The sequence below is a fragment of the Gadus chalcogrammus genome, chromosome 13 (genome assembly GCF_026213295.1).
Source record: "Gadus chalcogrammus isolate NIFS_2021 chromosome 13, NIFS_Gcha_1.0, whole genome shotgun sequence".
NCBI lineage: Eukaryota > Metazoa > Chordata > Actinopteri > Gadiformes > Gadidae > Gadus > Gadus chalcogrammus.
In genome coordinates this window covers 6449256-6473430 of record NC_079424.1, presented here as the reverse complement: position 1 = coordinate 6473430, position 24175 = coordinate 6449256, and the positions used below count along the sequence as shown (strand labels likewise).

The window sequence follows — 24175 nt, the reverse complement described above, 5'->3', positions numbered from 1 at the left end:
GAGGAACTAAAGGGTGATATATAGATGTCAGTGGAATGCCATTGTGGTGCTTCAGTGAGAGCACTGCTGCCGTTTCAGAGGTGATCAGGCTAATGGTTTCAGCAGCGCTCTGACGGGAACACATGAAAAGATGACACATTCGAGGTGGTACGGGGAGACAACTGCGCTGCTGCTGCTAGGTCTTTTTAATCCTATTTTTATAGAGGCTGACAAAAACCGAAAATAGTTCTTTGTCACAAATAGATATTTTTAAACCAGTCAGTTCAACAGTTGATTACTTTGATTAACCTCAATTGAATGCCACCATATGAGGTTGTCTTCTTACCACTGTGTCTATCCCCACTTTGCTTCATTTGTATTTCGTGTTTTCCATCGGTTATTGGGTCGGGTACCAAATGGGTCTGTATACAGGGAGTCATTATAATTCACACACACCATGTCTATAGATCGTGCCCCTTAACGGCCATTGTTTCGGATCAATGCCGTTCAAAGTACAATCGCTCAGGCCTGCACCGGAACATCTTCACTTCCTCAACATCACAAGCACTTGCACTTTACATAACCCCACTTGATCAAGTGGTTGGAGAATGTATTGGGATAGCTCGGTTGTTATGAACTAGTTGTTAATGTTGTTGTTGTTGTGTTGATGGGGCAGTAGCGGTGGTTCATGATTAATCAGGTAATCAGAAAAAATACCACCACACCACATTTTACACCACATAAACTTGGTGTGTATCGATGTACTCGACGTTGTTATAATTTTGCTTAGGTTTGTGTTCTTGGTATAAGGCTGCCCAAAGGGAGATGGCCAACTGGGACAGATTCAGGCCGGGTTGAACCATCGTTAAGGCCTTCATGTGTCTCTCCTCAGCCCGTCCTTAACCAGGCCGGCCTTCCCCAGGGACCCTCCGACCAAAAGGTTGTCGTGGTGACGGTGGACAACTGCGACACCTCCGTGGCCATGAGATTTGGTCACATGATCGGAAACTACACCTGTGCCGCCCAGGGCAGCCAATCGGGTTCCAAGAAGTAAGTCAGTTGTGGTGGGAAAAAGTAAAAGGGTTTACATGTTTTGCATATCTTTTATATTTCACACTTTTCACCCGAGTGATTTTCCCCTGATTATTTCCCATTCCTCACCAAACATCCCCTCATTAGGAGATGCAGTGCGAGTCGTGTTTTGAAGTAAAGTTCACCCTCTCTCTCTTGGGTGTTAACTCGACTACACTCTGAATCTTAACTTAATTTGACGGTTTACTCCTCGCTTGGTGTGCGTGCAAACACTGAACCACTGATTGCACAGGTTTCCGTCTGTGTGATGAATCTTTCATGACCGTGTGTCCCCCCATTGTGGCGGACTCTCCTTCTGATCGGCTGGAACACGTATCCCCAGGCGTAGCTAACGTTCCTAACCTAACCGTCCTGTATCCACCCTCAGGTCTCTGGACCTCACGGGGCCCCTGTTGCTGGGGGGCGTTCCCAAGCTGCCCGAAGACTTCCCCGTCCAGAACCGGCAGTTCGTGGGCTGCATCAAGGATCTCCGCATCGACGAGCGCCACGTCGACATGGCGGGCTTCATCGCCAACAACGGCACCTTACCCGGTGAGCCGCCAGGACGCTACGGCTCAGAGCGCGCACAGTCACAACACTCATGTATTTATAATAGGAGCCCTGTTATCTGAAGGGCCTCCATACCGTTACAAGGTCAGCAGAAGGTGGATCTTCTGACGCAGACAGGAGAGGCGTCTGTATTATGCTTTGCACTGCAGGGGGGCGGGCGGCGGGGAGGATGATAGCATTACCTGGTATGAATAGTTTATCCCCGTCTGAATAATCAGACCACACTGAGCTAACAGTCTGCCCCCCCCCCCCTGGTCCCTTAGGGTGCTCGGCCAAGCGTCACTTCTGCAACAACAGTCCCTGTCAGAACGGAGCCACCTGCGTCAACCTGTGGGGGTCTTTCAGCTGCCACTGCCCCCTGGGGTACGGAGGGCCCAAGTGCGAGAGAGGTAAGAAGCCACGGGAACATCAACGTACGGGTCGCTCAACATGAGGAGGAAGGACCCCTTGTGTTTATGGAGCCTGATGGGGGATTTAAATACTGTGAGACACATTTAAAATCTTTTCTACGTCGGGATTCCAGTACTTTTAGCCTTCTCTTGTAGGGAATACTTTATATATATTCATTCTTTTACTTTATTTATAAAAAAACTATGTATACAACGTGAGACAATTTGTCAGAATGATTGTCTCACAATGACTAGAACGTGGTACAATCAGAATAGAATAAAGAAGCGCACACTTGCACAACGATTCTTAATTTCATGGGATTATACACTAATTAAAACATACTTATGATTATTATCCTACATTTTCTGCCGTGTCCGTTGCGCTAGACGCCACTCGGCTCCACGTGCCTCTTCTTCATAAAGGAGAGACGGCTAAAAGATGAGGCATATCATGAGCGTAGCGAGACTGCTACTTCCAGGGACGGGAGCCAAAGATGACAGCTGAAGGGGATGTGTGTGAAACATTCAGTTGAAGGGGAAATGGAATGTGGAGGAAGGAAGCCAGCGAAGGCGAACGGAGAGGGTAGAATAGACCCACTTTAGAAGAACAGTTACATGTCAACAACGGCAGACACGGGCTGCGCAGTGGCGCAGCAGGAAGACATATTGTTCCACCTCGTATCACCAGTGAAATGTAGTTTTAATTGGCCTTGATAACACGAATATATTATATACAAACCTCTCATTAGTGAGTCATCACAGCCATACCGAGGATGTGTCTATTTGACGATTAAAAACAAACACGTTTGCATTGGTGACACGCGCTTATGTTTAACACAAATGTTGATACGCGTCAGCCTGTTGCATGCTAATCCAGCGTCTAGCCTGCCACAATTAACTTCAAATAGCTGCCGTGTCTGGATCTCACAACGGTATTTCCATCCCTTGTGTTCTTCCCCGGACTAAATATGTCCTTCCTGTCTGCAACCGTCGCGTGGGCATCACGACACAATCGCATCCCCGGTCTTTGCGGTAAACACGCCGTCATGTCGGGGTGTTGCACCGCTGAGACTCCCCCCGTCGTCGTGGATAGGGGCTGAAGTGCGTCTCCGAACACGCAGACACGGTGACACCCCAGCGAGGGCACAGCCACGCTCCTTTTTATCTCCTGACTCGTCTGTTCGGCGGCTCAGCCTGCATACCAAGTATAGAGATATGCGGCTGCGGCTGCCGTTACCCACCCATGCACATCCGAACGCTGAGGAAGAAAAAACACGTTAACATCGTGTCAGGCAGGGGAGGGTCAGTTGGTAATTAGCCTGACCTTTCCGGAGAAGTTTTGGGGTTTCTCCAAAGTTTGTGTTGGTGTGTCTTGAGACTCTTGATGGTTGGTCTCTTGGGGTGCCAGCGAGGGGTTGGCCGGCTGCCATGAGTGACGCGCTGCTGGGGTGAGCATAAGGCACGGGGATGGCGCCTCCGTCTCTGACACCTGCTGGGGCATACCAACCAGCTCCTGATTGCTCACTCAGTCTTAATTAATCTGCATCTCGCCAATGCTGCTGTATCCCATATGCATATCTCTCGCTCTGTCTCCCCCTTACATCCCACTCTTTCCCCACCTCTCTCTCTCCCCCAGCTCCCTCTCTCTCTCTCCCCCTACCTCCCTTTCACTCCCCACCTGTCTCTCCCCCCACCTCCCTTCTCCTCACTCCCATCTCCCTCTCTCTCTCCTCCACTTTCATATTTTTCTCTCTCCTCTCGCTCTCCCCCCTTCACCCTCTCGCTCACCCACCTCTCGCCCTCCCCCCCTATCTCCCTCCCTCTCCCAAATCCTTTTCTCTCCCCTCCACTCCTCTCTCTTCCTCCCTCACTCCCCCGCCATCTCCCTCTCTCTCTCCATCACCTCCCTCTCCCCCCCCTCCCTCCCAACCCCCTTTCTCTCTCCCCCAGTATTTAATCATCTCTGCCCTCCCATTTCCCTTCCCCTGTCGTAGTGATGGCCAACCCGCAGCGTTTCCTAGGCAACAGCCTGTTGCAGTGGAGTCACCTGGCGGCGGCGGCGCTGGCGGTGCCGTCACACGTGGAGTTCATGCTGCGCACGCGGCAGCCCAGCGCCACCCTGCTGCACCTCTCGGCCGGGCAGCAGCACAACCTCACCCTGCAGGTGACCACGGACGCACGCACGCCTCCACGCACACGCGCACATCCTATAGACGCGCACGCGCACATCCTATAGGCACACACGCGCACATCCTATAGACACGCACGCACAAGCACATCCTATAGACACGCACACACATAAACATCCTATAGACACGCACGCACAGAAACATACTATAGACACGCACACACAAGCACATACTATAGACACGCACACACAAGCACATACTATAGACATGCACACACAGAAACATACGATAGGCACACACACACACACACACACACACACACACACACACACACACACACACACACACACACACACACACACACACAGTCAAACATACTATAGGCAAACACACATACTATAGGCACACACACACATACTATAGGCACACACACACATACTATAGGCACACACACACATACTAAAGGCGCACACACACGCATACTATAGCCACACACACACACGCACACTATAGACACACATACGCTTTAAGAACTGCCTATACGGTCTCATTCTGCTCAAGGCCAACTCTATGCATTATTTAATCCCACAGCGAAGAGTATGGCCAACATTACATGTGTGTGTTTGTGTGTGAGTGTCTTTCTGCACGTGTGCATAATGTACAAACTGCAAACTGACAAATGTACACACATCTTCTGCTGACATACATCTATGTTGTATGTGTGGGTTGTTGGAGCAGACCGGTCCCTCTCACACGAGCCCGGTGTGGATAACTGAACGCACCGCTGAGCCAAACCACGGCCAACATTTGGCCTGAGGCTCCACCTGTTGGCTGTGTGTGTGTGTGTGTTCTCGCTCTCACGTGATCTTATTTCATTTCCGGCTTGTGCTTTGTTTCTGTGTACCACTCGTGGCCTTCTTCACAATTCCCATCATGCCCCACACTGATTTAAAATACCCTTTGGAGTTCTTAAAGGTGACATATTGTTCCACCAGGTGTGAGTGTGATTAACCGTTACAAGCCGTTAGGAAAATCTGCCTCTTCTGACATCACAAGTGTCCACATAGATGTATGGCGGATAGATGAACAACGTTTGCTACAGTCCACTGGGTAGGCTGGTAGACCGATCTATCCAGCACACATCTAGGCGGACACGCCCACTTGTGAGGTCAGAAGCGGCAGATTTTCAAAACAGCTTGTAACGGCTAATCACACTCACACCTGGTGGTATAATATGTCACCTTTAACAGACGAAATATAGGACTTCATGTACCGGGAATGTTCTGTCATGGCAACCAGACACCACAACCACCAACCTTCTCCTCTCCTCCCCCCCCCTCTCTGCAGCTGCGTGGGGGCAGTGTGGTGATGGGGCTGCACCACGGCGAGGACTCCGTCCTGTCCCGGGTGGAGGAGGTGCTGGTGAACGACGGAGCCTGGCACCACCTGCAGCTGGACTTCAGCAGCTCCCCCGGGACCCCCAGCCACCACCGGGCGGTGCTGTCCCTGGACCACGGCCTCTACCTGGTGGGTGCTGCTGCAGAACCCCCTCCCCTGGTGGACGGGACGGGACACTACCGGGTGGTCCAACCGCCGTGGCTGTTTGGTTGGATGTCCGGCTTAAGATGGAAATGTTTTGGGACATATAATAATAAAATAATGAGCAAGAAAATGCAAGAAATAAATGAAAATCAAACAAATGGGGTCCCCAGGATCCTTAGCAACAAGTGCATAACTCAAATACTACAGTTCATGTTCAAAAGGGATAGGAAGAAGTTGAGAATGTATTCACTTTATTCTCTTTATTTTTGTATGAGAGTCGCTGAAGTTGTTACATTTGTGTACGGTTGTTTACTTCGACAAAAAAAGTATGTGTGTGTGTGTGATGTAACCTGTGGTCCCGTCTCCAGGCCAGCATGGAGGTGGACGGGGGTCTGCGGGGGTCCAAGCTGAAGGCGGTGACCGTGGGCGGGCTGCTGCAGGCGGACGGGACGGTGCAGCACGGCTACCGCGGCTGCCTCCAGGTGAGCACCGCTGCCTTGACACCGTGATGCACGCCTTCTGCACTGTGATGCCTCCTCTGGTTGTGGTCAGGTCTGACTGAGTCTAAATTTCTGTCTCTCTCTCTCTCTCTCTCTCTCTCTCTCTCTCTCTCTCTCTCTCTCTTTCCGTCTCCGACACTGTCGCTCTCTCTCTCTCTCTCTCTCTCTCTCTCTCTCTCTCTCTCTCTCTCTCTCTCTCTCTCTCTCTCTCTCTCTCTCTCTCTCTCTCTCTCTCTCTCTCTCTCTTTCCTCTCTCTCTCTCTCTCTTTCCTCTCTCTCTCTCTCTCTTTCCTCTCTCTTTCCTCTCTCTTTCCTCTCTCTCTCTCTCTCTTTCCACTCTCTCTTTTCTCTCTCTTTTCTCTCTCTCTCTTTCCTCTCTCTCTCTCTCTCTTTCCTCTCTCTCTCTCTCTCTCTCTCTCTCTCCCCCTCCCTCTCCCCCCCCCCACCCCCTCCAGGGTCTGAGGGTAGGGGAGGGTCTGCGTCTGGCCCAGGCCAGGAAGCTGAAGGTGGAGCAGGGCTGCAGCGTGCCCGACCCCTGTGGCTCCAGCCCGTGCCCCGCCCACAGCTACTGCAGCGATGACTGGGACAGCTACTCCTGCACCTGCAGCCCCGGTGGGTTCACGGCCCACTCTGCCCACTCATCCCAGTACCAGCAGCAGCTCATAGGACGCGTCAGGGTTCACGATGCGTGTTCTAATCCGTACATTACCGGGGGTATTCCTACTCAAAATTAGAGTTTTGTAAAACACATTAAGGTTGAATGTGCTAAACAATATTTTTTTTATTTTGTGCAATCTATGGTTCTACTTACTGAACAAATATCCCCTTGTTTATTAATAATAACAATTCTCAATAATGAATAAACAAAGTACAGTTCAGATTGTCTCCCATTGAGCCTAACCGAGGTGTGACTCGCGTCAGAAGGTTCGCCCCCAAGACCGTACTGCAGACCCATCATGTTTACCGCCGCTGGCCCCCTGCTGACACCAGACAGGGAATAACATGTCGCGTCATTGACCCTGTTTTCCTCTCTCTCTCTCTCTTGCTCTCTCTCTCTCCCTCTCTCCCCCTCTCTCTCCCTCGCAGGTTACTATGGCAGCGCCTGTACCGAAGCGTGTGCGCTGAACCCTTGTGAACACGAGTCGTCCTGCGCCCGGAAGCCCGGCTCGTCCCGGGGCTACTCCTGCGACTGCCCCAGTCATTACTTCGGAGAGTACTGTGAGAAGAAGTTGAGTGCAGCATTCCTCGTGCCCCTTCACGCCGTGCCTCCCGGAGCGCCCTTTGTGTTCCCCTGGTTGTTGTTGTTGTTGTGGTCGTGTTCCAGACCGTTGGTGCGCTCCTGTTCTATTCACCCGTGTTAATCCCGGGCCATTCACAGTGGCTTCAGACGCATGTCATTAAGGAACCGGTCGGGTTTGGCCGGGATGCATGCAGTTATTACAATGCAGAGCCACTGGGAATCGAACCCGGTGCCTTTTAGCTGACGTCTGCACTATACCCCCCCCCCCCACCCCCTACACCCTGCCACAGTTGACTGACGATGCCCCCGTGAGGCGTTGGTTCACGTTATCGCAACTTATTGAATTTAAAACAGTGTTCAATGCAACCCCCAAAGCTGACGGTGCGTTCCCTGTGTGAGCAGGACCGACCTACCGTGTCCCCGTGGCTGGTGGGGCCACAAGACGTGCGGCCCCTGTAGCTGTCTGACGGACAAGGGCTTCGACTCGGACTGCAACAAAACCAGCGGGGAGTGCCGTTGCAAGGTACCGCCTCTCATGGGCGATCTGGGACGCCGTCCAATCACCAATGACCACTCGGGGGGGGGGGGGGGGCATCAGCCAATTAGAAGGGAAGAGCGTCCAAAGCAGGCCTCAGACTTTTCTCTGGTTTGGCCGAGGGCCAGGTCTTCCTGTCGGAGTTCCCAGGATGCTGGGAAATGTTAGTGTCTTTATTCAAGGCCCCGAAGAATGTGTATAATTGTGTCGGGCTGTGATTCAGCACTAGGATTGGGATTGCTTATCCCCAAAGCCCAGCTTTAACGTGTGTGTGTGTGTGTGTGTGTGTGTGTGTGTGTGTGTGTGGGGGTGGGGGTGGATGGCTGGTTTAACCTGTGCATATTGTCTCCTCAATGCACAACAGCTGTACAGCCTCAGCCAGAGTCTAATCTAGTCTGACTCGGGCCAGGTGAGGCTGCTTAAACCAGCCCTCATCCACACACACCCCACTAGCTTATGATTTGAGTTAAGAGTTAAGATGTGCCTTTTATTAATTCCAGGTGAGTAATGTGAATGTCAACAACCAAAAGCACAGGACAAGTATTACAATAAAATAAGGACAACGATAACATCATGCAGTATATACTATAAAAACAATATGCTAGTTCAGATGATGCTACCCAGAAAGTTCCAGCGGTGTGTGAAACGGCCCTCGCCCTCGGTCTGTGCCCCGTCTCCAGGACAACCACTACCGGCCCGAGGGCAGTGAGTCGTGCCTGCTGTGCGACTGCTACCCCATTGGCTCCTTCTCCCGGGCGTGCGACCGGGAGAACGGCCAGTGCCAGTGCAAGCCCGGCGTCATCGGGCGCCAGTGTGACCGGTGTGACAACCCCTTCGCCGAGGTGTCGCCCAACGGCTGCGAGGGTAAACAGACGCACACACACACACACACACACACACACACAGGCAGACACACAGACACACACACACACACACACACACACACACAGGCAGACACACAGACACACAGACACACACACACACAGGCAGACACACAGACAGACACACAGACACACAGACACACAGACAGACACACAGACACACAGACACACAGACAGACGCACACACACACACAGACGGACATACACACACAGAGACACATACGGACACACATACACATACATACATACATACATACATACATACATACATACATACATACATACATACATACATACATACATACATACATACATACATACATACATACATACACACACAGACACACAGAGCTTGTTACTCGAAAACCCATAATTGTACACATAACTCCAGTCTCTGGCTATAAACATAACCTGGCTCGGTCGAGGTATGGAAGTCAAGATATCATGTTGTGCTTTGGTACTGAGAATGCGCCTGAGGTAATGGACATAAAATATAACTCACAGAGAACATGAGGTCAGTGTCCCCCACGTTAGACAAGCAGGTCTCGTTCTGACTCACCAATGAATCATCATGTTCTCTGTCTCTCTTGCTCTGTCTCACTGTTTCCTTCTCCCTCTCTCTGTCTCTCTGTCTCTCTGGCTCTCTGTCTCTCGCTCTCTCTCGCTCTCTTGCTCTTTTTCTCTCTCTTGCTCTCTCTCTCGCACTTTGTGTCTCCTGCCCTCGCTCTCTTTGTGCCTCCTTCTCGCTCTCACTCTGTCTCTCCCTCTCTCCCTCTCTCCCTCTCCCTCTCCCTGTCTCCTGCCCGCTCTCCCCTGCCGTCTCTATCTCTCTCCAGTCATCTATGACAGCTGTCCTCAGGCCATCCAGGCTGGGATCTGGTGGCCCAGGACCAAGTTCGGCCTCCCCGCGGCTGTGTCCTGTCCCAAGGGATCTCTGGGTGAGCAGCGCTGAACAATCTACATACCATTAGTGGGCCTGCAGTGAGTCAGCCTCAAGGCCCTGTCCATCCAGCCCTCACGCGTTCCTCTGTGTTTCACCGTCTCTCTCCCCTCGGTGCCCCACAGGCACGGCCATTCGCCACTGTGACGAGCACAAGGGATGGCTGCCCCCCAACCTGTTCAACTGCACCTCCATCAGCTTCTCCAAGCTCAAGGGACTGGTGCGTACTCCCACAATGCACCTGGCTGTTTGAGAGCGGAACCACATATATAACATCCATCATGAAATAATGTTAAGTTAAGAAATCCATGAATAATTGGATGCATTCAGGCATGAATATAAATAGATTATTATATTAATTTTGTAGTAGTAGCAGTAGTATCAGTAGTAGTAGTGTTGAAGATGTCGGTTCACCGTGCCCCCCCCCCTTCGCTCTGCTCCAGTCGGAGAGGCTGTCCCGCAACGCCTCGGCCCTGGACTCGGAGCAGGCCAAGCGCACGGCCGCCCAGCTGGCCAACGCCACGGCGCACACCACCAAGTACTACGGCAGCGACGTGCGCGTGGCCTACCTGCTGACCCAGGGCCTGCTGCAGCACGAGAGCCGCCAGCAGGGCTTCAACCTCACCGCCACCAAGGACGTGCACTTCACCGAGGTACCCCCCCCCCCCCCCCCACAACCTCTCTCTCTCCCTCCTGGGTGTGGGTGTGCGTTCACCACATAGCTGAGATCAACGCGGTTATTATCTTTGACTCTGATTATTCATGTTTACAAGTAAGATCCACACTGCTGGGTCAATCTGTGATCTGCATCCACTTCCCCTTAAAGGAGGCTACGCTACTTGAGAGCTGCGACTGAATGTGTTATTGATCAATTCATTATTGTTCTATTAATTAGAAGGTTATTATTAATTATGCTTATTAATTATTATGAACGCACCATTACAGCCCTAGCTACCATCGCAAACATTGACGTTCAAACACAGAGAAACGATCCAGTTCTCCCACCCACCGTGCTGTCAGAGTCGGACCACCCAGCTGCTCAGCCCCCCCACTTGTGTTATAAATAGTCTCCGTGGCGCGGCGTGGGCGCACGCTGAACCCATCCTCCGCACGACACCGCCTCCACTCACCTCCTCCGTCCGACCGCGTTAACCTAACCCCCTCCCCCTTCCTGTCCCGTCCAATCAGAACCTGGTGCGCGTGGGCAGCGCCATCCTGGCCCCGGACACGCGCGCCCACTGGGAGCTGATCCAGCACACGGAGCGCGGCACGGCGGCACTGCTGCGGCGCTTCGAGGACTACGCCAACACGCTGGCGCAGAACATGAGGAAGACCTACCTCAGCCCCTTCACCATCGTCACGCCGCACATCGGTGGGCCGCGCTGCTACTCTCTGCCCTTTTGGTTTTATCTCTTTTGGATGTGTCATGGGGACGTCTGAGTACGCCTTTGGATGGGCGGGGTGGGTCAGCGGCTAACGATGTAAACATGACCGCTATTAGCACAACTAGTACTTGACATGAGTACAACCCTCAGAGGCTGTGTGTCTTTTGAAGGACCCTGATTGGTTGTGGAGCCAATCAACACAACTACTACCCTCGGACGTAGTCCCTTTTTTGATGGACTGAGTGGTTGTTGACCCAATCAGGGCCGCTTCATGTACATAGCTCTCAATCCAAGTTAAAGTGTCAAATGGATTCACAGGCCCAAAGGGCAACACTATAACCCTATAACCACTATTACCTTGTTAATCAAAAAGCGAGGCACTCGCCTTAACCCCAGAGGGGATGAACCTTGAGAAGGAACACGTCTCAGTTCACTCTCTTGTTATAGACGTATGAAGCCCACATTGATTACCCCAGGCAGGCAGAATTCGTATTCACCGGATGGGCGACTGTGTGTGTGTGTGTGTGTGTGTGTGTGTGTGTGTGTGTGTGTGTGTGTGTGTGTGTGTGTGTGTGTGTGTGTGTGTGTGTGTGTGTGTGTGTGTGTGTGTGTGTCTTCAACAGGGCAGGGCTGCTCATCAGCCATGCAGAACCACTCGGGCGCCTGTCTGCCATTTAGAGAAAAACTCCCGTTGATCAATTATGCTGACGGGTAGGTCAGCATCGTGTTTGCATGCCCGCTGCCACTGACCTCTCCCCCCTCCCTCCCCCCTTCTCCCCCCCCTCCCCCAGTCATCTCCGTGGACCGCCTGAAGAAGATGAACTTCGCCGGCGCCAAGCTGCCCCGCTACCAGTCGCTCCGCGGGCCGCGGCCCGACGACCAAGAGACGGCCGTCACGCTCCCGGACACGGTGTTCGAGCCCGCCGCGCCCCTGGAGACGCGCGGCCACCGGCAGCTGGAGGTCTTCCCCGAGTCCCCCTCGTCCAGGAACCACACCGCCGCCGCCACCACCGAGGCGGCGGCGGCGGCGGCGCCCACGGCGTCCAGGAAGAGGAGGCACCCGGCGGAGGGCCAGCAGGACGCGGTGGCCAGCATCATCATCTTCCACAGCCTGGCGGCGCTGCTGCCCCAGAGCTACGACCCCGACAAGAGGAGCCTGCGGTAGGTTCAGCCCCCCGAGGAGAGCCGGGGGAGGGGCGTGGAGGGTAGGGCCCGAGGGTCTACAGGGCACTCGCACCGGTACGACCTGCTCTGACCTCTGACCTCTGAACTCATCTGTAGTTTTGAGTTACCAAACATGTTGAGCTGTGATTGGATTAAGTTAGAGAATGACTCATCCGGGTTTTTGTTTGTTTGTTTCTTCTTTTCATTTCTTTGTTTCTTTGCTGTGATTTGTAGTCTTTCTTTCTTGCTTGCTTGATGTCTTAGGTTTTCTTGATTGCTTCCTTTCTTGCAATTATAATCGTACAATTGTAAGCCGTGGAGCACGGCAATTATAATCGCCGTGCTCAATTATAATTAAAATAGACGAGAATGACGGTCTATTAGACTATATAATAATAATGTAGTCGTTATTTTTCTCAGTATTTATTTCCTATATCTCTTTCTAACCTTCCTCCCTCCCCCCCACCCCCCCACCCCAGGGTGCCCAAGCGGCCGGTCATCAACACCCCGGTGGTGAGCATCACGGTGCACGACAACGACGAGCTGCTGCAGCACGCGCTGGACAAGCCCATCACGGTGCAGTTCCGCCTGGTCGCCACCGAGGAGCGCTCCAAGCCCATCTGCGTCTTCTGGAACCACACCATACTGTGAGGGGGCACACACACACACACACACACACACACACACACACACACACACACACACACACACACACACACACACACACACACACACACACACACACACACACACACACACACACACCATATTGTGAGGGGGCACACATACAGACACACACACACACACACACACACACACACACACACACACACACACACACACACACACACACACACACACACACACACACACACACACACACACACACACCATACTGTGAGGAGACACATTCACACACTGAAACCATACCATTCTGGGAGTGAACACACAGACACACTGCAAGTTCTTGGTGCTGCTGTTTAAGATGTGGGTGCTGATGGAATTGGTGGTTTTCTAATCAATAAAACCCTAGTCTTCCAGGTTTCTTAGAAGTTTACCAAAGCTTGCCCGACCTCATTACGGGGCATCGCCCGATTGCATCAGCGCAAGCCTTCCCATGATTCTTTGTGCCAGGCTGTGCATCCAGTCCGATACAAAGTCAACGGAGAGCGTTGCCTTGACGCGTTATGACCACCCACCACATGACCGGCTGCCCTGTGTGCCAGCATGTGGAGGTCTTTCTAACGCTGTCCCGTTCTCCCTGGCTGTGTCAGGGCTGGGAGCGGAGGCTGGTCGGCCAAGGGCTGCGAGGTGGTGTTCAGGAACAACACGCACATCAGCTGTCAGTGCTACCACATGACCAGCTTCGCCGTGCTCATGGACATCTCCAGGAGAGAGGTGAGGACACGCACACACGCACGCACACCCACACACACACCCACGCACAAATGCATAGACATGCACACATATATACACATTACACACACACCCACACACACAGTGACATACGCACGCACGTCTGTGTGTGTGTGTGTGTGCCCGTGTGTGTCTGTGTGTTTGTGTGTGTGTGTTTGTGTGCACGCGCACACATACGGAGGACCCAATCAACTGGCGTCGCACTACATGCTTGGTGTTGCTTTTCGGGGAACAAGAAGACGTTTGAGCAGCTCACTAAACTCACAAACGCACATAAGCAAATAAGCCACACAAACAAATAAGCCACACACAGACAATTCCCTGCTTAATGTAAATGGGATCCAATATACTCATTTGAATGAATTGTAAACAATGGGACAATCTATGTGTTCTCCTGACCCTCCATGTTTGTGTTCCCCTCTCAGAACGGCGAGATCCTCCCGCTGAAGCTGGTGACGTGGAGCACGGTGGGCGTGACCCTGGGCTTCCTCTTCCTCACCACCCTCTTCCTCCTCTGCCTGAGGGCCATGCAGTGCAACCGCACCAGCATCATCAACAACGGAGCCGTCGCCCTCTTCCTCTCCGAGCTCATCTTCATCCTGGGCATCAACCAGGCAGACAACCCGGTAATCCATCGGCCCTCTTCCTCCTCCTCCTCTTCCTCCTCCTGGCTCCTCCCTTGTCTGTGGTACCTCGCCCGTTCGCCCACTCTGTGTTTATCGTGCTCCCATGGCCGATCGATCGGATGTGGACGGGAACATCGCTATTAAGGAAATGGAAGCAGTTTAACCGATCGATTAAAGTGAGAGTACAGGTCGTTCAAGGGAAATATAATTATCGTCCTACTTATTATTTTCCGATAAGATCTGTAATTACTTGGTAAGTGGTACCGTATAGATGGAAACATTTGCCTTACGTTGACATAAAAAGTAAATTTAGCAATGCTTTTGTCCGAGACTGAGAACACTGTAGAGCTTATCCCTTATTAATGTCTTCCTTCCATGACTACTAAGCAAGGTCACATTCGAGGTTCTGAATTTCATTAATTTCATTAGTTACTTTTTTGTTTTGATTTTGTTTTGGATTTTTGGATTTCAATTTTAGTTTAGTTTTCATTCACGGTTTCATAGCAGAAAAAGGATTGTGTCAGAAGTATTCAATTGAGACAGATGAAAAAGAAGAACATTGTACCAAGACGAAAACTAAAGCTATTTTCTTTATAATTCTAGTTTATTTGAGTTAGTTCTGTAAACAAACATTCTCCGTATTGTATATCATAAAGCCTCATTTTCTGTCTATATTTCAGCGTATCTTGTATCCTCCCATCTAGTTTTCGTAAACTCTTTAGTTTTGGTGACCGACGATACCCCGACCCCTAAGTGCGTTCCCCTCTTCCTCCAGTTCACCTGCACGGGCATCGCCATCCTGCTGCACTTCTTCTACCTGTGCACCTTCTCCTGGCTCTTCCTGGAGGGCCTGCACGCCTACCGCATGCTCAGCGAGCTGCGCGACATCAACTACGGCCCCATGCGCTTCTACTACCTGATTGGCTGGGGAGTGCCCGCCTTCATCACAGGTCAGACACGTCGTCATGGCGACGGGAGGATTCAAATGTACAATGTATGTCTTGTATAAACGTAAATTAAAAATAAAATTAAATGTAAAAAAAGAAAGAAACCAAGATTGTGTTTTTAAAACGTCATTCATCCTGTTTTAGTTGATGATAAATCGGCGCTGCCAGGTGGGTTTGTTGTTTACTGGCAGAGTGTCTGACGCTATTGTGTGTGTGTGTTTCTGGCTGGGGTTGAAGGCCTGGCAGTGGGACTGGACCCAGAAGGCTACGGTAACCCTGACTACTGCTGGCTCTCCGTGTACGACACCCTCATCTGGAGCTTCGCCGGGCCCATAGCCATGGTGGTGGGGGTACGTACCCGCCCGCCGTCAGCCCCCCTCGCTCGGCACACTATGCACTCCGGTGTCCTTGGTTGTGTGACAGCGTTTATATACCCTGACATATAGGGCCAACTACCATTTATGTCGCAAATGTAAAACAAATGATCAAATGTGTTAAAAAACTCACATAATCAATCCACACATATGCATTCACTTTCCATCATCTCTCTATATTTTCTTATTTTACAAATTCAATCTTTCTTTCTTTCTTTCTTTCTTTCTTTCTTTCTTTCTTTCTTTCTTTCTTTCTTTCTTTCTTTCTTATATTCTTTCTTATATTCTTTCTTTCTTTCTTTCTTTCTTTCTTATATTCTTTCTTTCTTTCTTATATTCTCTCTTTCTTTCTTATATTCTCTCTTTCTATATTTCATTCCTATCCCTGTTCTCTGCCCACACACGTTGACCTAGTCTCCCAGTCCTGTTGAAGGCTGTCTCGACTGTATGCCTTAATGCATTCTGCTGTTACCCATCACTCCGGTCCAGACACTGCTGTCCCGCGGGGTCTGACTCTGTGCTGTTGTGTCCTCAGATGAACGTCTTCCTCTACATTCTGGCCTCCAGGGCCTCCTGCACCCTGAGAAGACACGGCTTCGACAAGAAGGAGCCCCCTGTGTGAGTGCCCTAACACAAATCACCGTATGATAACCTCCAGTATATAACTGGATTGTTTTACATGTTTGGTAATGGGAACGGTAGGGATGATGTTGCTCGCACGCTCTTCGAAGATGAACTAGATGCAGCTAGGAGCTCAAGCTACACATAAAGGAAGGTGTTGTGAGAAGGAATTGACTCCAGGCTGGCGTGGAGGAGTTGTTTTATTGATCTCTTGCTCTCATGCGATCTGTTTATGGTGTCCCTACACCCAGAGTTTTACAAACCAACCGTCCATAGTTGATTGATTATTATACTGGTCTTTGTTTCTCAGTAAAAGCCAAACCTTATTTTAAAAGAGAAACGCCTGTAGCTGTCACATGTAACTTGAAAACAGTGTTTGAAATGTAGATTCAACTAAAGTTCTTAATTGTGTGTGTGATTACATAGCTCTGGTCTGAGGACAGCCGGCGGCGTACTCTTCCTGGTGACGGTCACGTGTCTGCTGGCGCTGCTTTCGGTCAACAGTGACATGATCATCTTCCACTACCTGTTCGCCGGATTCAACTGTCTGCTGGTGAGTTCCCTGATACCCAGGTCTTACGGACCACATGAGGGCTTCCAGAAGCATCCTACCTCTGTCAGTTCATTTGAGCCCAGTTGGTTGAATTGACAAACTTGGCTAGCTAATTAGCTAACTTAGCTAGCTAAAAGGGGAAAAGTCCAATTTAATTTATTGGTTGCTGTCGAAGTGTGATTTGGTGTTGGGTGTGACTCTCTCTCTCTCTCTGTCTCTGTCTGTCTCTCTCGCTCTCTCTTTCTCTGTCTCTGTCTCTCTCCAGGGTCCGTTCATCTTCTTCTTCCGCATCGTGTTCAACAAAGAGGCGAGGTCCGCCATGAAATTCTGCTGCAGTCGAAAGCGGCCCGATCACATGATCAAATCCAAGGCCTCTGTGAGTGTGTGTGTGTGTGTGTGTATTGGAGCTCTGTCTTGTGAAACCCACCAGAGCACCTCTGCTGACTGAAGTCATTCTTCTTGAGTGCAGTTTTCATAATTCAGCAAATATTTCCTTCCAAAGATTACCTCCCTTGCAACACAGCCATGTGTGCAAGCAAATGCAACACAATCCAAAAAACGCATTCCTTGTTACTTTTTAACCTTTGATAGATTTTCACTGTGCTGAAATATAAACGGTCTTATGTGTTTAGTCGAGACTGGTCAAACAAGCCTTCACATTAGATTAGATTAGGTGAGCCACTCTAAGCAGGAAGTTAGGAACACAGACACCAACTGCCATTTCAACCTGCTTTGCATCATAGTAAAAAACATATACATAAACACAAAGACATTTACATATGTATTTTTTCTAAATACTCAGTCACTTCACACCATAAAACATAATTAATATCAGGCATACTTAAACCTCTTCAGGGGTCACAACAAACTATTAACCCTGTGTCTCGTGGCCCTCCCCGGTCCTTCCCCCCCCCCCCTCCTCCAGACGTACAAGTGCAGCGGGGGCTACATGGACGGCCGGCTGTACCACCTCCCGTTCGGGGACTCCAGCGTGTCGCTCAACGGCACCATGCAGAGCGGGAAGAGCCAGCAGAGCTACGTGCCCTTCGTCCTCCGGTAAGCAGCCGGGCAGCGCACGCACACACACACACACACACACACACACACACACACACACACACACACACACACACACACACACACACACACACACACACACACACACACACACACACACACACACACACACACACACACACACACACACAGCCCAAAGTGTTCGATTTAATCTTATTTCTAAACTGTTCGTATAGACTCTGCATTGTGCATTTATTTGTTGTAGTAGCAATTCTGAAGGTGGAAATCAAGGCAGGTTGACAGGTTGGATCATTCCAGGATGTAATGCAGCAAGGGGCGAGGTATCTGGGGATGGGCAAGTGGTGAAGGTAGTGACCACGCCTTCTTGTGTTGCAGGGACGACGGACTCAACAACAGCCAGGCGCACATCGCTCTGAACGAACACGGCTTCCACGACACTAAGGAGCGTCAGGACGGTACGCGCCGGCCCAGGGTTTGATTTTCTGGGGGTTTTGAGCGACGCCAACCAGGGCTGAGTTGGTCAGGCAGCAGCTCAGCAGGCAGAGCGGGTTGGCTGGTAAACTGCAAGGTTGCTAGTTGGATAGAATAGGGTGTGGAGGTGTCCCTGAGCCAGGCACCTAGCCCTAACTGCTCCCGACGAGCTGGCTGTCGCCTTGCATGGCTGACGCCGCCGTCTGTGTTTTATTTAATGATTGGGTGAATGAATGGATGTAGGAATGGGTGAATGTTAGGCAATATTGTTAAGTGCTTTGGGGGGCCACTGGTAACAAAAGAGCGCTACATAAATGATGTCCAGTTACTATTGACCATTTACATTGTGTGTGTGTGTGTGTGTGTGTGTGTGTGTGTGTGTGTGTGTGTGTGTGTGTGTGTGTGTGTGTGTGTGTGTGTGTGTGTGTGTGTGTGTGTGTGTGTGTGTGTGTGTTTAGATGGCGACAGTGATTCAGACAGCGACCTTTCCATCGAGGACGACCAGAGCGGCTCCTACGCCTCCACTCACTCCTCTGACAGCGAGGACGGGGAGGGGCCCTACCGCCCAGAGGAATGCTGGGAAAACTTGGCCTCCAACGGCCCCAAGAGACCACACCTCCACGGTAGGAGACCACACCCACTCACCAACCCTTTGTTTAAGATTAAACAGAAAAGATAAAGAATGGAAACGTCAATGTAAAAAATAAATGCCAAAACATTTAAGGCTCAATGGAAACCCACGGCGGGCGACTTTCAGAATGAAAGAAAATGAATTAACGTCATTCTGTCATCTGTCACAAGCTGTGTGACGTGAACTAGGGTAGCTGGGCTGGCTGGGGGGGCTGGGAGGGAGGGGGTGTGGGAGGGTCAATAGTACGTCTCTGGTCAACTTGGCGAGCGGTACTGGCTTTCCAGCATTTTTTATTTGACTATCAGCGATAGGAAGAGATTTAACTAATAACATTATTGAAGTCAAGGTTATTTTAAGTTTCAAGCTAGTTTAAATGTAGCATATTGCGAATAAATGTAAAACATGTATGCATATTTTTAAATATGTATAATGTAAAAGAATATGATATATTCTAGAAATTATATGAAATCTATATATATTCAATAATATATATTTTTATAAAAAATATATATATATATTTTATAATATATGATATATATTTATTTATAAATATTAAAAAAATTATATTTATTTATTTATAAATATTAAAAAATTATATAAAATATACATTTTATTAAATATAATAAAATACTCTATACGATATACAAAGTGACTCACTAATACGATGTGCGACGATCCCGTTTCCCGTCACCATTGAACTCAACAATGACACCACTAATGCCCCACAGACAACGGTAAGACGCAGCCGCCGGGAGACGCCTCAGCGGGACGTCCCGGGGAGGGAGCTGGAGGGCCGGAGCTTCTGCTGGCGGAGGGGCCGGCCCACCCGGCAACCATCGCCAGGGACAACCGAACGGCATCGGACGAGAGGCCCGGGGACAGGGACGGCGGCGGCGGCGGCGCCTCCACCCCGCTCCACAACCACCACCCCCACCACCACGCCCATCCACCCCAGAAAGGTGAAGCCCCCGCTGGCTGCTTTAGCCCCCCGCTGGCTGCTTTAGCCCCCCGATGGCTGCTTTAAGAAGGATCAGGCCCGAGCTTTTTTAATCCCAGAGATGGACTTGACACGACTGAATACAGATCTAGGCTTCGCCCTTATGGGCGTGTCCCGTGTGCGAGCAGGCGCACGGGACACGCCCATGAGGGCGAAGCCTAGACGGCGTAGCCGACATGAAGTAGAACCCACATGGTAAAGGCACCCCCTTTTTATGCGAGGGTACTTTCTCTCCGATAAATATTTTATCTGTTTTTCTGCGTTTGTTGTAAAACAGATCTATTCTTAGAAGCTTTTGTTCCTTGGTTTATTGATTGGATTAATCAAAGGATTAACAAAGGAAAATCCTAAACTGTTCACCGGGACCAGAATCAATATGGATTTCGTTCTCCACTTCCTCAGGGATTCTGAAGAAGAAGCAGCTGTCTCCCATCGCAGAGCGGAACGGGCTCCACCGGATCCACAACGAGCTGTCAGGGGCCGGCCAGGGCCCCGGGTCCCCTCGCCGGGCGGGGGGCTCCCCATCCCCCTCCTCCTCCTCCTCCTCCAGCGAGGGCCGACCCGCGGCCCCCAAGCCCCCCCCCGCGGACCACCTCAACGGGGTCGCCATGACCATCAAGGCCGGGACGGTGGACGGAGACTCGTCGGGATCAGAGTGAGTAGCGTGCACACGCTTACAGACACACACACGCACGCACACACGCACACGCACACACCCACACGCGCACACGCACACACGCGCACGCACACATGCACACGCGCACAGACACACACATGCACATGCGCGCACACACGCACGCGCACATACACTGACTTGCATGCACACGCACACACATATATATACACACACTTGGACATGCTGTGTGAAATCGACGCCATTGAGTCTGTTATGATGTGGTGCTGCTGTCGCCCGTGTGGTCGTTGTGTGTCCTCAACATCATGTGTTGTGTGTCCCATGTACACGTTGGTGTTGTTGTTGTATTTTAGTTTATCCGGCCAGTGTCCACCATCCCATTCGACAACGACAACAATAGTTATAATTATTAATGTAATGGCAATATATACTATTGTAAACAAATAGTTCAATATTAGAATAGGATGGATCACAATTCGGAGCTAATTCTTGATGATTATAGTTAAGTTAAGATGACAAAGACACTATTGTCGATCACTAATCTACCTCTTCTGCCTCCCTCTCTCATTTTTTGAAAACCATAGATTTTTATTCTTTAGTTTTGTTCACTGAAACACTGATCCCTATTCCTCGATCCGGATCTCTGTCTCCACACCCGCCGTCAGCTCCACCCCCCGTCATGACCTCACCCTCACTGTGGCCCCGCCCACCATTTCCACTCACTCACTAACATTTCAATTTCTGTTTCTTTTTTTTCTGTTTTGTTTCCACGTGTTTGTTTTGTCTTGTTTGGTTCCCTGGTTTGTCTTGTGTTTGTGTTGTGTTTGTGTTTGTGTTGTGTTTGTGTGTTTGTGTCCGTCTCCCGCTCCTCGTCGCCACCACTGTTCCCTCCGGCAGCTTCCGTTTCCTCTCCATGTGACCGGGAAAGGGGGTGTGTCTTCACAGGTCCTAGAGTCGGACACACCGGCGTCACGGAATCCATCCATCCAATGGCAATGAAGAAGAACTCGGAGGGAGAGAGAGAGAGAGGGAGAGAAGGGGAGAGAGAGGCAGCATGGAGGGGTTGAGCACTGGACATTCCTTAATCCCAGAGGATCTCTTCCCTTCTCGTGTGTGTGTGTGTGTGTGCGTGTGTGTCGATTGTGTGTGTGTGTGTGTGTGTACGTGTGCCAAACCTCAGGAGTCACCTCATTGGCCCAGGCTTAAAGCACACCGATCGGTCCCGCCTTCCCTCGAAAAAGATTATGTTATTTTTGTTCACATACTTGAAAGCGATGCACTTTTTAATTTACACTGCCTGCCAAGATGCTCTGGTGGTCATTCGTTTTTTATTAACTTTTTTAAATGATTGTGTATGAGTTTGTTCCCACGTTTGTGTTTCGCTCGGCAGATTACGGAGCAAAATGAAGAAGTCATCCTTTTTTCGGGCGGGGCCATTCGGTTTGGTAGAATTGTTCATTATTCAGGGAATTAGACACACACACACACACACACACACACACACACACACACACACACAAAAGCACCACAAGTTTGCGTTAAAGGACGACCCGTAGTGTGTGTCGTCACCGCTCGCGGTTGCTAGGAGACCGCATTGGCCCATCTCCCGATGGAGTTCAGGTCTCGGGTACCGAAGTCGTCGCAGGATCTCTGAACGACGACAGAGTCTGTCCACAGACCCGACACCCCCTCTTTACCAGAAGAGAGGGGGACATGGACCCCCCCCAGCCCCACTTTCTGGTGCCTGGTCATCAACAGATCGTCGTCCAGAGGCCCCTCTTCATCATCTTCGTCTTCATCATCTTCGTCTCCCTCACCCATTGGATTAGATCAACGGTTGGCGTACTAAAGAAGCACGGATGGACAGACTGACAGAGAGTCTACACTGTAACATATCCGATATAAGCTACTTGACACTGACGAAGGACGCGCTGTGTGGTAGCTCAGCTCCTCGGGGGTGGAGCAAGGATGTGGCTGAGGCTGGGTTGTGGGCGGAGCCGACGACGGCGGCCGCTGCATCACGCCGCCATTCCCTCAAGCCAGGCGGGGAAGGACCTTTTCTTTGAATCGCTGGCACCCCTTTGTTTCATGGACGTGAGAAACGCTCTCGGTATAGGACGCTGTCGCTCTCCTCGCCACGGGAGAGACGTTGTCGTATGACCTCAATGACTAAAACACTGTATTTTATAGACTAGCAATGAGGCGTTTTTGTTTTTTTTAGGCATTTGTTGTAAAATATCTAAATACCTGCTACAAACTTGCTGTAATATTCCACCTGTAATCCAATGTGACTGTACAGAGTTGCCTGTAAAAAAAAGAATTAGGGTTTCCACCCCGTGGTTTCACCATATCTATAAAAGGAATTGCTTACGTAACGCAGTCGGACTCGTATACTAACTGGAACAATTCATTTCACTGTCGTTTTTTTATATTGTGAAGAAAAGGCTGTTCTGCTACTTTCTCTCTCTTCTGAACATGTATGACCTTTGTAGATATCATTTTAACAGCCATTCAATCTCTAAGTACTCCTCTGATGCAGGTGTCACTAGATCAATCACAAATAACCTTTTCAAACCGTGTATGTGAACCTGGTTCCCTACAGACTGTAAATCTGATCCTACATCTGTTGTTGCACCTGTGCCAAGTACAGTGACAATATTGTCACTTTACAATTGCTGTTTGGTGTCTTAAATTAATTGTACTTCATTTCAAAGCTGTTATATTCCCAGGAAACACCACTGATTTAACAGACGCGTGGGAAACAACGAATGGAGAAGTGGGCCACAAAATCAAAAAGGTTTTTCATGTTGATTTAATAAACGACTTTCAAATAATGTTGGCAATTTAGAAGGAATAACTGGCACATTAAACCTACTCCTTGTTTTATTGTTTTTATGTACTTGGTCTATACAAACTGCCTATCATCATAGCGCCCAAGCAATCAACTGCTCCAAAACCAACAACTGTCGTAGGTGATGTCAAAGCTTTAGTGATACAGGGTAGTGTCTATGAAATGGCTGTTATTTTTCTATGTGGAAATGCTTTGTAAAGGATTTCACCGGATTTCAAGTAAAACGGAGAGAAGTGGCTACCATGATTGTTTTTTTTTTGTCGTGTTTCTTTTCTCCTCTTTCAAAAGTCAAAAGGCTCGCCTCTCAAACCCACCTCATCCGTTTGGTTTGCCAAGATCCATGAATGACATTATTGACCTTACAAAGTACATAGGACCAGCAGGCTGTGCTCAGGAAACCCTTGAGATTAATATTGAAGAAAATTTTGAAATTGGATAGATTGTGTTTGAGACAAGGTAAAGGACCCTTGTATAGAAACTAATGATTCATAGCCAGGCAGCCCTGCAGGGTCTCCAGAGCGGGGGGGGCGGGCTGCAGGGTCTCCAGAGCCCCCCTGGGCTCCACGGTCGGGGGGGGGGGGTCTGCTCCTCAGCCAGGCTCTCAGGGCGGAGATGTGTTCCTGGACCTCTGCGGTCATCGGGTGTGTGGCGCCAAGCTTGCTCTTAGGTAATCTGTAGACTTTACAGTATG

At 50.2% G+C, this 24175-nt stretch overlaps 1 protein-coding gene across 1 annotated transcript in view; it reads left to right on the top strand.

The window, feature by feature from the left end:
• The window catches only part of celsr2 (cadherin, EGF LAG seven-pass G-type receptor 2), a 60358-nt gene extending 36641 nt beyond the window's left edge, over positions 1 to 23717 (top strand). Inside the window, exons 6-34 of the mRNA XM_056606246.1 lie at positions 872 to 1029; positions 1439 to 1602; positions 1884 to 2009; positions 4004 to 4173; positions 5486 to 5665; positions 6049 to 6162; positions 6636 to 6792; positions 7267 to 7408; positions 7823 to 7943; positions 8636 to 8819; positions 9673 to 9774; positions 9902 to 9996; positions 10220 to 10429; positions 10965 to 11148; positions 11953 to 12322; positions 12805 to 12972; positions 13600 to 13723; positions 14167 to 14367; positions 15143 to 15317; positions 15552 to 15664; positions 16224 to 16306; positions 16736 to 16862; positions 17128 to 17238; positions 17788 to 17918; positions 18276 to 18355; positions 18830 to 18994; positions 19731 to 19961; positions 20402 to 20654; positions 21579 to 23717. Of these exons, the coding sequence (XP_056462221.1) occupies positions 872 to 1029; positions 1439 to 1602; positions 1884 to 2009; positions 4004 to 4173; positions 5486 to 5665; positions 6049 to 6162; positions 6636 to 6792; positions 7267 to 7408; positions 7823 to 7943; positions 8636 to 8819; positions 9673 to 9774; positions 9902 to 9996; positions 10220 to 10429; positions 10965 to 11148; positions 11953 to 12322; positions 12805 to 12972; positions 13600 to 13723; positions 14167 to 14367; positions 15143 to 15317; positions 15552 to 15664; positions 16224 to 16306; positions 16736 to 16862; positions 17128 to 17238; positions 17788 to 17918; positions 18276 to 18355; positions 18830 to 18994; positions 19731 to 19961; positions 20402 to 20654; positions 21579 to 21585 (4446 nt within the window). The 3' untranslated portion in view covers positions 21586 to 23717. The remainder of the gene's footprint in view (positions 1 to 871; positions 1030 to 1438; positions 1603 to 1883; positions 2010 to 4003; positions 4174 to 5485; positions 5666 to 6048; positions 6163 to 6635; positions 6793 to 7266; positions 7409 to 7822; positions 7944 to 8635; positions 8820 to 9672; positions 9775 to 9901; positions 9997 to 10219; positions 10430 to 10964; positions 11149 to 11952; positions 12323 to 12804; positions 12973 to 13599; positions 13724 to 14166; positions 14368 to 15142; positions 15318 to 15551; positions 15665 to 16223; positions 16307 to 16735; positions 16863 to 17127; positions 17239 to 17787; positions 17919 to 18275; positions 18356 to 18829; positions 18995 to 19730; positions 19962 to 20401; positions 20655 to 21578) is intronic.
• The last annotated feature ends 458 nt before the right edge of the window (positions 23718 to 24175 follow it).